The 13,102-nt window shown below is 39.0% G+C and overlaps 1 protein-coding gene across 15 annotated transcripts in view; it reads left to right on the top strand.

The window, feature by feature from the left end:
• Positions 1–13,102, top strand: part of UTRN (utrophin) — a 589,012-nt gene that overhangs the window by 501,954 nt on the left and 73,956 nt on the right. For all 15 annotated transcript variants that reach the window (XM_074397323.1, XM_074397322.1, XM_074397326.1 and 12 more), the window contains 2 exons: positions 7,707–7,768; positions 9,730–9,804. In XM_074397323.1, coding sequence (XP_074253424.1) covers positions 7,707–7,768; positions 9,730–9,804 — 137 coding nt within the window. The remainder of the gene's footprint in view (positions 1–7,706; positions 7,769–9,729; positions 9,805–13,102) is intronic.

The raw sequence follows: 13,102 nt of genomic DNA, 5'->3' as shown, positions 1-13,102 counted from the left end.
TGAAAGGATGCAAAGATCTGTTCAGCTGTGGTGGGAACATAATCCTGGTGTTAACACCCTCAGATGGGGGCATACAAGGCTCCCCAGGGCCAGTACAACAATGGATGGCCTATAGGAATTTGATTGATGGTCTGAATCTCCCCAGTCAGGGTTGAGTAGGAGATGGGTTCCCTGTGAATTCTGGGCTCATGTAGAAATATTATCAAGCTAGTGACCCCTGGCTTTACTGAGTATGTGCATGTTTATATTTCCAGACGATCTTCTAGTACCCTCAAGACAGTTATCACCTGTCCCTCCCCCTCACGCCTAGGCACATCAGTTTTGATCATTTATTCTACGACTTTATTCAAAAACAAATACAAATAAACCTTATCTTATTGTTTTGTAACACATGTTCTATTAGTCATACCTGCAACATTGAAATTTTGTATTTTGAGGTGTATGGTATGGTTGCCTATTTTTATATAGTCCTTTACATGTTTGTATCCTGAAATCTACTCCTGAGTGTGAAATTATTTTAAGTGTGTGCGTGTTTTTTGTTGTTGTTGTTGTTGTTGTTGTTGTTGTTTTTAAGAGACAGGGTCTCACTCTCTTGCCCAGGCTGGGGTGCAGTGGTGCAACAGTGGCTTATTACAGTCTTGTACTCCTGGGCTCAAGTGATCCTCCTGCCTTAGCATCCTGAGTAGCTGGGAGCTAATTTTTTTTTTTTTTTTTTTTTGAGATGGAGTCTTGCTGTGTTGCCCAGGCTGGTCTCACACTGCTGACCTCAAGCAATACTCCTGCCTAGGCCTCCCAAAATGCTGGGATTACAGGCATGAGCCACTGTGCCCACCCTAAATACATTTTATTTATTTATTTAGTCAAATCCTACAGAATTATTTATTACTTACAATGTAATCTTCCTACCTCCTGTCTTCATTATTATGAGATACTAATGGCATTTTTTAAGGAAGACTCCAAACTTTTATAGTACCTGTTTTGAAAGGGGATCATAGATTTTATTTGAATTTTGAACAGAATGTATTTTTCCCTTAAAATCCTGACATCCAAACTTCTTAACTTTTTTCTTAAATTAACTCTTTGTTTCTAAAAGTATATCTTTGGATTTCCTGACTTTAAAAGCTTAGAGGACAGTCGAGAGTATTTATGAGTGAAGAAGTTGAATATAACCTGAGGAATATATAAACTACTTCTTACCTAGCTTTCTCACCCACTACCTCCATCCTTCCCAGGGGCTTTTCACAGGCGTACACACACACACACACACACACACACACACACATACACACACACACACACACACATACTTGCACAGAGTGAGAATCAATGTTACTGATGTGGGTACTCCACATTCTTCCTATATTCTAGTCTTGGCTGAAACAAGGATTATAGATATTATAAATTCCAAAGCAAGTATACCACCTCTTAGATCTTTAAGAAGGTATTTCTCAAATAAATGATGTCATACCAGATTGCCAACATTTGTTTTCACTCCTCATACTTTAGACAGCTGAATGCCAAATTGATTAGTTGGGAGCTCGCGCTTGATTGCTATGTATATGTAACTGTTATACGCATACATAAAGTAGATGTTAGCAGAACCTATGTTTTGCCTGTGTTAGCTTCCTTTTCAGGAGACTTACGGTTTTCTCAAAGCACCTCCCACCTCTAACGCACTGTATAACTTAGCTACAATGTTTCTCGTCTCTTCTTTTATTTTTCCTCATCCTGAGGCGTGGCCACTCCACTTGGCACCATGGAGTTCATTGCTAATGTTTATAGGACCAGTCTAGGTGCAGGAGATAAGTTGGAAGCCAAATAGAAGTGGGTTGAGTGGTGACCGGGACACGAGGAAGTGATATGGTACACTACTCGTTTGTGAATTTTGTCTGCGAAAAAGAGAAAAAAAGGTGATAACTAGCAGAAAATATAGATTCAATGTAGGGTTTATGTGTGGGGTGTGTGTGTGCACGTGCACACGTGTGTGTAAGGATGGCAAGTCTGTAAACATTTGTATTCTACAAAGGATAGTCTTCTTGAGAGGGGGGTAACTGTGCAGCACAATACATTTTTAAGAAATTATTGGGAAGAATTGGCCTTTGATAAGAAGGGGACAATTTCTCTGTCAAAGGGGAGAGAGGTTGACAAACTGGCAGATGGAGGGGGATTTCCCGATTTGGTGGTGGAAAGATAAAGGAGTCCTCATCTAGTGGTATTTAGGTTTTCAATGACGCATGAGATAAAGTAAAATGATACTAAGGCAGAGAAAGAAACCAGTTTGGGGAGAGAGAGAGAGCAGTAGTGAATTTCTGTGAGGAGTTTGGGAAAGCAAGTTTATTAGGGCATGTAGCGCAGTTGCCAGGGGTTGGACATTTGAGGTTTGAAATCACATATTTAAAGTAAAATCAGTCTGTCTGTTGAGTGATTTTCTCCAGTTGTTCTTATCCACAGCTGCTCAGGTCCAGAGTAGGCAAGTAATTGAGCTGATCCAGGGCTGTGATTTGCAAGGGGTGAGAGAGAAGCAAGGGGGATAAGGTTATTTGTTTTTTTGTTTGGTTGGTTGGTTTTTTTTTTTTTTTTTTTTTTTTTGAAACGGAGTTTCGCTCTTGTTACCCAGGCTGGAGTGCAATGGTGCGATCTCAGCGCACCGCAACCTCCGCCTCCTGGGTTCAGGCAATTCTCCTGCCTCAGCCTCCTGAGTAGCTGGGATTACAGGCACGCGCCACCATGCCCAGCTATTTTTTTGTATTCTTAGTAGAGACGGGGTTTCACCATGTTGACTAGGATGGTCTCAATCTCTTGACCTCGTGATCCACCCGCCTCGGCCTCCCAGGTTATTTGTGATGATTCTAATGATAGACTATGGACTCAGATTTGGACAGATTCATCAAGAAATATTTTAAATCCTTAATTATGCAAATATACTTCCATTTCAAGAGTTTGGGCTTAAAATGAGACTATCTTGGCTTAAATCCCGTTTCTTTCACTTACTACAGGACCTTGGGCCAGTTGTCTAAGCACCCTCTGCCCTAGATTTTTTCATCTGTAAGATGGGGACAATATTGTCACCCCAATCATAGAACTGTACTGCAAATTGAGTTTTCACGTAGAAAAAGTTTACCCAAAAAAGTTTACTTGGTAGAAATTGAGCACTCACATAACAGGTTGTTACCCTCATTAATATCATATATCCTGACCTAGTATGTTATATTTTACTTTGCACAGCAAAGAAAAAATATTTCTCTTTCTGTGATTGTCTTATCTCAGAGCAATATACATATTTCTTGTCCCCACTTTTGTATTTTTACTTAACTCATCTTTAGTTTTGTCCTGTTATATGCCTTTATGATTATAATTGGAATGGAATAATATATAGCAAACCTCACAAAATTCAGTTATAAGCACAAAATTGGATAGTTAGTAGCAATTAATTCTATTTGGGTAAGTGTCAGTTTTTGGACAAGCAAGATGCCTTATGATCATCCTTTAAGGTTTCATGGAAAAATATGAGACCACTCTAATGAGGACAAATGGGTTTAAGAAGTATCTTTCCCAGAGCAGTCATTTGCCCAGAAATCAATATTTTACCAGTCTATCAAAAGTACATGTCCTTAGCTGTTGGTTTATTGTCTTACATATTGGGCATTGTTGTGGCACAACATTTTTGTGTTTTGTTTGCTGGTGCTACAATCTTATATTATTTGTGTTTTACTTTCTGCAGCATAGCAGTGTACATTGTTATGAATAATAACAGGTGGAGGGATATACCACTTCTTAACCTTATTGGCTTAATATTTTAATAAAGTTCATAAAATGCAGGGATTATATGTTATCCCAGCTGGGGCAGTTCAGAGTAAAGGGGCACTTTTAATAAATATACCAAGACATGAATGTATAATTCCTATATATAGTCTAGTATAAAGCATGAAGGATAATTTTCAAAATAGGTAAAATCTTAACTTTTATACAAATGCAAAAAGAACATGTTTTGTTTAACTCATAATAAGGAACCAGTAAGAAGTTACAATAGGTTCCAAAGAGAATACAAAGTGTCATATATTTATAGTCAGATTAGGGATGCTAAAATGAATTTACCTCTAAATGCAAAGCTGACAAGCTGGTCAGTATCCACAGGACAATAATCAATTGCATTCCAGTAGGCACAATTTGCATTTATATGAACAGAAATCATTTGCATTACTATCTGTTTTCTGCAGTTTGCAGAGTTTAAAATAGCTCAAAGATAATTTAAGCTGGCCAGGAGCAGTGGCTCACGCCTCTAATCCCAGCATTTCAGGAGGCCGATGTGGGCAGATCACTAGATCAGGTGTTCAAGACCAGCCTAGCCAACATGGTGAAACCCTGTCTTTACTAAAAATGCAAAAATTAGCTGGGCATGGTGGTGCATACCTATAATTCCAGCTACTTCAGCGGCTGAGGCAGGAGAATTGCTTGAACCAGGACCAGGAGGCAGAGGTTGCAGTGAGCCGAGATCGCGTCACTGCACTCTAGCCTGGGCTACAGAGCGAGACCTCATCTCAAATTTTTTTTTTTTTTAAAGATAATTTAAGCTTTACAGGATAGCCACTGATTATTTTTGGCCACAGCAAAGGTCTTCACAATTTTTCCCTACACAGGCAAAACCGGGATGGCTGGCCAGGCTAGTTACATGTTACATGTTCTCACTATCATTTGCTTCATGTGATTTTGTACTTAATTGTTAATTGCTACTTTGTTGGGCCTTTAGTTATTTACTTATTTTATTCTTGGATAGATTCCCATTGCGGTTGCCTTTTCAAAAGAGGAAATTTTGTAATAAAATCATAATTTATTTTAGAGCTTATCAAGCTGCACAATACGAAGTCCCACTCCCTGTTCATATTTGAGATTAATTAGAACCCAAGCTGTTGTTATTTTGGGGGAAAATGCTACTTTTATTCTGTTTTGGTTGCCTACTCTGGGAGAACTTCAGGCGTTTTGGCAAGAAGAGCTGAGCTATCTGCAGCTGTTCAAATACTTTACGCCTTTGGGTTCATTGTGGATTTTCCTTTAACACTCTCCTCTGACTTAAAAAAGAAACCAGCAGCCAACTGCATCTACTGTTTTTTTTTTTTTTTTTTTTTTTTTTTTCCTGTTGTTTGGTAAGTGGCAGTTATACTTTTGTAACCAGAGGCTGTATTTATTTTCTGTGTTGGCAGTTCTGCCTAATGAATCAACTGGTATTGAATGCACAAAGGGAGATGCCATTCCCTGCCTCCATCTGTTTGCCAAATGTGTGTGCTCCCTCAGCTCTCAGTAGTGGTTTCACTAAAAAGAGCCATTAGCAAGCGGGTGTTCACCGTGAATTCTCAGACCTCTGCCTGACTGAGAAATAGTGGCATTTTCCTCTTGTGATTCCGTAGGGGTTGTGTGAGGTGAAGCCCCATGCCTGCAATTTCAGGGAAAGCATACTTATTTTTTTGTTTAAAGTACCGATGGCTTTAATTTGGTTCTTAAGCCTTGGTTTGCTCCTTTATGATGGGATGTCTGTCTCTGGATGGTACTGTTGTCATGGGTATTGAAATTTCCTGAAAGAGAAGACCAGAGATCAATGAATCTTAGTAGACTCTCTCAGACTGGGGCCCATGATGGATTACTGGAATTGCAGTACCTACTCAGCAAATCCTTGGATACTTGTTGGATATAGGGAGGAAATCCTTTCTGAGACTGCATTTCTGTAAAACTCTGAGCCTAACAATGAATAGTAAGAATTTAGGTCAAATAACTTCAGTACTTGCTCCATGGTCTTTGGAGCAATTTGGATAGTAGCACTACCATCAAACCAGAAGGGTGAAATGGTTTTGTTGGTATTCAGAATGGCTTTGTTAGTGGACCATGAAGTGGAAGTATTTGTCTCTGCATTGGAGTCAAGAATCTGGGTAGAGGAGACAGACAACTTTCCAACTTCAGACAGATCTTCACATTGTAGCTATATTATTTTGTTTTGTTGAAGATCTTGGAATTTCCAGGATACATACTCAATTGAAATATACACTTTAAATATTTTTCAAAACCAAATGTTATTTGGAGTTTTTGTTACCTGTGCATATGTAACAGTGTTGATGTTCTTTTCCCAGTGACATGTCCCAGTTTTTGATATATTACATAGGCTAAAAAATAATTTCTCTTGAATTTGATTTTATGAATGTTGTGATATCACTTTCTTAGGTATTACACGGGTTCACTTAGCTTACTAAACAGTTTTATAAGAAATAGGTGTCATCTAAGAAGTCTTTGGAGCACTATTAAATGTTACTAATCTACCCTGACCTAGATAAGGTGCAGAAACTCTTTTTAAATGTTAGGCCACTGACCCACCAAAATCATGAACTGTTTACCTCACATGTACCTAAGAAACTTAATTGAAGCATTTCATTTATGTTTTAACCTCAGTTTATTACCCAAAACTTCCATCTAATGTATGAAATAGTTTTGAAATTTACAGAAAAAGAGAAAGTGTAAAACTTGCTTTTAAAATGAAGAACATGAGGAAAATAGTTAAATACATTTAGAAAACAATAATACTGGTTAACTGGAGGAAGCTGAGAAGAGGAACATGTAGTGAGAGTGGCAAGAGACACTTACCAGAGGAGTGAGGAACCCAGAGACACAGGAAGAGAAGAAAGGGTAGGTTTGTGCTGAGGAAGATCCTGCTCAAGGCAGAGGAGGAAGGAGGCTCCATGGAGTGTGGGATGACGTTATTCAGAGTTGACTTGTTTCTCCAGTCTTTGGAAATATGATGAGACTTCTAAAATGTAGTGACCCTCACAGCACTACTTCTGCTGTTGGAGGATTTGTTCTGAATGATAATCTTTATCTACTTAACAGACGTGGGTTTATTCTGGAGCCTACATTGATCTGGCCATATCAAGCCAGGGCCCAAGGGTTCATGACAGTCACATTTTATATCTAGGTTTTAACTTTTAGTTTCAGTTCTGTTTGAAATAGACAAAGGAAAAATTTCATTTGTCTTTTCACAATGTAGTTGCTCAAATTAAATTTATCATTTAAAATTTTTCATAAAAAACTTTTGTGTAGAGATGAGGTCTCACTATGTTGCCCAGGCTGGTCTCAAACTCCTGCTGGGCTCCCACCCCAGCCTCCCAAAGTTTTGGAATTATAGAGGCACAATACCTGGCTAAAATTTGCTAATGATGTTTCTTTTCTTTCTTTTTGTTTTTTTTTTGGGGGGTGGTGGTGGGTTGAGACAGAGTCTCACTTTGTCACCCAGGCTAGAGTGCAGTGGAATGATCTTGGCTCACTGAAACCTCCACCTCCCAAGTTCAAGTGATTCTCATGCCTCACCCTCCTGAGTAGCTGGGACTACAGACATCCGCCACCATGCCTGGCTAATTTTTGTATTTTAGTAGAGACCAGGTTTTGCCATGTTGGCCAGGCTCATCTCAAACCCTGACTTCAAGTGATCCACCTGCCTCAGCCTCCCAAAGTGCAGGGATTACAGGCAGAGCTACTGCTCCGGGCCGATGTTTCGAATATTAAGTAACAATTGGGTATTGGGTTTCTGAATGGTTCATAATGAGGATAATTTTGCATGTATTTTTAAAAATTTGAAAAAAATTATTTCTATTTGGGTATTTTCTTTGTGTCCTATATGATGTTTTATGATCTGTTGTTTATTTTTAAAATTTTACCTTTTTTTTTTCCAGCCATCAAACACAGACCACCTGTTGGGACCATCCTAAAATGACCGAACTCTTTCAATCCCTTGGTAAGTGTTATTAATAGTAATACATTAACCTAAACAACTGAGAACTGTATATTCTTAAATAGAAGCTAATCACCAGCTTTTCTTACGTGGCATGTTAATGTTGAAAGAATCATGACATTGACATTTAAAAGGAGCTAAACTTCCAAGGGCAGTGCAGTGAACAGGTGTTGCCTTTCTTAGGAGAATTATGTGGTTTGAAATCATGTGAGACAAAAAAGAGTTGATTTGCAGGGAGGAATGTAATCATACGTTTTACCTCCTTCATACCGAGTCATCTTAACCTTCAGCGTTGCATGTAAAAATATATATAGACATACAATTACAATATAGCCAACTTTAATCCACTGCCTTAAATTTGCTTTTGGCTCACTTTTTATTTAGTACATGTTAACAAATTCGGTGACCTAGTTTGAATTTTTCTAAATTGTTAAAAGCTAAATTCATTTTTATATAAAAATGCAAGAAAACACAGATGAGAATTCTGATTTTGTTTTAATTTCTAGTACAAAGTAACTTTCAACTTATTGTTTAACCTACTTCCTCTGGTTGGTCCAGTGGTTTTTTTGTTTTCTCTTTGGGTAGCTAAGGGGATACTGGAGGGGAGAGCAGCACCCTAAGCCTCCCTCTCTCATTTTAGCAGGAGGGATACCCCCTTTTTAATCACTTTAACTTTTGGGCTTCTGTGTGAGTTTATATTTTGGTGCGTGAAGGGACCTGCAAAGGTTAGACACACAGAAGATATACCACTGGTTTGCTTAGCAAATTTTGATAATATCTGAGTTTTCTTTTAACTCTACTAATCTCCGATACTCTGTCTTTAGGGGACAAAGAAATAAATTGCATTATCTATTGTTTCCAAAGAGTTGAGTATTGATTACAGGATCATTTTAACCAGATCTGCAAAAGGGCAGAACAAGCAAATCAATCAGGATGGGATGAACATAGAAATAAGATGAGCTTCGTCAATAACATGATGGCAGCGTGGTTGGAAGAAAATGAATTGTCCTTGTGGGAGATGCCCCTGGAGGAAAGTTTCCGTTACCAGAAAAAAAAAGGAAGGGCCCTCAGCCTACTGTGCATTGCATTTAATAAGCCATACGATAGCTGTGCTTTCTCTTTGTCACCTTCCTATTTTTCCTACCAAAAAACTGAAAGGGGTAGTACCTTTTCTCACCCATCATAAGGGACATCATGACACTCCTGTAACAAAAGACAGGTTAACCAGAAAAGCACAAGAAATTGATTTAATCAGAGTTTTACCTGATTGAGAACCTTCCAAAGACTTAAGGATAACAGGGAAAAGTACCTGTTTTGATGCTTAGGTTGAGTGAGGAACTACACAGAATTGTGATCGGATGGAAAGGTAGGATTTAACAGTAGACTGAGAAGGGAATTCCAGCAAGGCCAATCTGTTCAGATTCTTCCTGGCCTTTCCCTGCGGCATTCTGTTCCTCCAGGGACAGGATACCTGTCACAGGAGAGAAGGAAGAAGGTCACAAAGTGAACTTTCTAGATTTTATGTCTTGCTTTGGGGAAGAGAAGGTCTAGCTTTTATGACCCACCTTGGGGAAGAGGAATTCTGGTTTCTGTTTATTACTTTGGAAGGAGAAAGAGGGGCAGGAGGCAAGAGACTCAGAGACGGTCAGAGAGACCTTACTTCTGAGACTGTCCAGTATCCTTCATTTCAAAGTACTCAACCCACTGTGTTCTGAGCCCTGGCATCTGTTTGAAAATACCTACTTAGATTTTTCTGAGTAGTGCTGCTTTGAGATATAGCCCAACATGATGCTAAGGATCATTTAATTTTTTCTTAAATACATGTTGGGAAATTTGGGAGAAGACTTTTTGTTTCAGGCAGACATAATATTTTTTCGTCATCCAAAGTAAACAGATACATTCTTGGCATTAAGTGTATCTTCAATAATAAGCATATCTTCCAATTGTTCCTTTGTCTGTTTCAGCTGACCTGAATAATGTACGTTTCTCTGCCTACCGTACAGCCATCAAAATCCGAAGACTGCAAAAAGCACTGTGTTGTGAGTTATTCTACCAAAGTTAATCACTCCATTATTTGAATCGCCTTTTTTTAAAGAGAAAGATAAATGGAGAGGATGGTGTGTGTGCAGAGTGAATCTGGTTTTCAGCGTACCTCATTCAAGGAGTTGGTTGTGTTTCTGTAAATGTTTTATTACACTGCCCCATCAGTGTGCAGTACTGAACATATGTCATTCTTGCTTGAGAACAAAATTAACCAAAACATAAGAGTAATGTAAAAAGCTTTTCCAAAAATGGTGCTGCCACCCAATTTAAAAGAATTAAATCAAGGAATCAAGGTAGTAAGTCATGTGTTTTCAGTACCTTTTGCCCATTTGGAAGGTTAGAGCTCCAGTTTGTCTCAATACAACCGTATGTAAAGAAATGCTGAAAAAATCACATTCCTGATCTAAATTTGAACTGGCACCTTAACAAGTTAGACACAAGGCTCTATTTTCTTTTAAATGTATCTTGAGACAGTTGGTATTATTGCGTTTTTCCTGTGGAGGATGTGTTCAGAGTGGTATTCTATGACAGTCCTTTCATCAAAAGGATATTTTCCTCAAAAATAACCTAAAATTAAGTAGAAATGTGAATACTTAGCATATAGGTTTATGCTATCTGCATTCTATTTGTGGTTGTAGTTTTAATGATTGAGTCTACCCAAAGAACATTTAGGACTTGTCAGATGATTATTATGGAAAGTGATATTTACCTATTCTTTTAAGATAGGGTAAATTGAAAAGGCTTGTTTGCTACCTTTTGTTAACTGTTAATACATGTCTAGGCAGTTCAGTTAAACTTTGAAAATTATCCTTTGAAAAATGATATGTTAGAGTTGAAAAATCTGCTCCTTGAATGTCAATAGAAATTAGCAATAAATTTCATGCTGGCTACATGAAGAGTAGAGGAGAGACAGGTATAAAGTCATTCAGAGAAAACAGCAATGCAAAGCTTGAAAATAAGAAAAGCTTAAGCCATTTGTGGAAGGGAAGTCTACAGGGCTGAACGACCCCTCCCGAGAACGCAAGGCAAGGAAGAATGAGATGACCTTGACTCTTGCATAATTCACAGAGCCTCAGAGATGAAGAGCAGGTTGTAGTATTTGCAGCAAGTGTTGCGGAATTACCAGGACAAAGAGGAGAAAGCCACCATGCTCTGGCTAGTAATCCATATGTTGAGTGAAAACAGAATAGGAAGTAAATTATGAACACACAAAAGGGATGTTTGGTCTGTACAGGAGTCCAAGGTGACAGCAGTTTTGAAAGAGGCTCAGCTGCACATCCAAGATCCAGCTGACGGGTCTGGAAATTCTTCTCAACCCTGATGAGCTGTAAAATCAGGACAAATGACTCAGCCACAAAATTTCCATTGACAGAGTACTGCTTTGTGTCATTATGAACACGGTCCCAGTTTTCAGCAACACTTCTAGGTGGATAAACATATTAACACACTTGGTGTTTTCTTCTTTTTTTTCTTTTTTTGAGACAGTGTCTTGCTCTGTCACCAGGGTAGAGTGCAGTGGCGCAATCTCGGCTCACTGCAATCTCTGACGTTCTGGTTCAAGCGATTCTCCTGCCTCAAACTCCCAAGTAGCTGGGACTACAGGCACACACCACTATGTCCAGCTAATGTTTGTGTGTTTGTGTGTGTGTGTGTGTATTTTTAGTAGAGACAGGCTTTCACCATGTTGGCCAGGATGGTCTCAATCTCTTGACCTTGTAGTCTACATGCCTTGGCCTCCCAAAGTGTTGGGATTACAGGCGTAAGCCACTGCCCCTGGCTACGGTGTTTTCTTCTGTTGGTTCTTTGGACTCTTAAAGAAAAAAATTCCCTCCTCAGCTCCTTCCCTCAAACCTGAGAGGAACAGCAGTTTCCTCCAATTCCGAAATCCTCCAATTTCGAAACTAAACGAGATTGCTAATGACGATTAAACAACTAAATGACACTTAGAAAATGGGCTAGATTATATTGCATTTCAAGTGGATGAGGTACTTTTTTCAGAGCCAACTGGCCTTCACTTTTCCCACTGCCTTCTCCCGCTGCCCACCAGCCCGGGTCTGTGTGCCACTCCTGGAGCTCATTAGTTTATTATTAATCTGCTTCTTCCTCTTCCTTTTGTTCCGTTTACTAGAAAAACCCTGACCCTTCCTCTGCAATGACCTGTAACCCTTTATTCCTCCCAAATACTGTTAAAGATTTACCTCTTTTGGAAACATTTACAAGCTAATCCCACCTGTCTCCACTTTTTTCCCAGTAGTTTATAATTGCCTGGAATAGCAGGTTCTCTCGCTTACTGACACATGCTTGCCTTTGTGTGCTGGCATACGTGAGGTGTATTGCCCCGTCGCCACTGTGAACTACTTTAGGTCACAGCCGTCTCTCATTTTGTGCAAATCCCCACCCAGCATAAGGCAGAGGGCAGTGACATTGTTCATTCATTTGTTTGGCTCCAAGATTTGTGCAAGAGATAAAACAGCATAAAGAGACTTGGTTCTCACACTCAAGGAACTCATATTTGGAGAGAGAACGTTGCACGTGAACCCAATGCCCTGCTTACAAAAGATTCCTGTTGCCCTCAGAATGGAATGGCCTTTGCCTGGCTCACCTCTCTGTCCACCTCATTCCCTCTGCTCCACTGGGTGTCACCATTTCATTACCTAGTTAAGGACATAACTAATAAACTCTGTATTCTGTTCCTCCTGCCTAAAAAGCACTTGTCCTAGCTCTTTTTATAGGTTGGTGCAAAAGTAATCGCCGTTTTTGCCAATAAAAGTAAGTTTAGGATATTTCGTTAAGAGTTATGGCAAAAACTGTGATTACTTTTGCACCAACTTAATGTCTCTGTTCTTCCCTTGGCTGCGACATTTCATTTCTGCTGGTCTCAATGTTTTTGATCACCTCTCTTTTAATGAGGCTTTCTGTTGCGCCTCATAAAACCGTTCTTTTCCTTACATTGCATTTCTGGTGCTTGTTTTAGGCGCTAAGGCAAAGTGTCAGTCATAATTTTTAATATTCTCTTTATTTACTTATTGTTTGCCTATCTAAATGAACTAAGCTTTCATGGGAGGGATGAGTCTGTGTTCTCTACTTAGGACCTCATACAATTTCTGGCACAGAACAGGGGTTGCTTTAGGACATACTGAGTGAATAATTTGAGTTTGAAGGTAATGTAGCAGTATACCAGAAGACATACATGTCCTAGGAGATTTATGGCAGCACTTTTTAATAGTAAAACTTATTCAATGTTGGCATATTTATAAATATATTACAGCAACAAAAAAAATCAATTAACATCAC

The sequence above is a fragment of the Saimiri boliviensis genome, chromosome 4 (genome assembly GCF_048565385.1).
Source record: "Saimiri boliviensis isolate mSaiBol1 chromosome 4, mSaiBol1.pri, whole genome shotgun sequence".
NCBI classification, from domain to species: domain Eukaryota; kingdom Metazoa; phylum Chordata; class Mammalia; order Primates; family Cebidae; genus Saimiri; species Saimiri boliviensis.
Note: the sequence above shows the minus strand (reverse complement) of the source record. Positions and strands in the feature narration are given on the sequence as shown.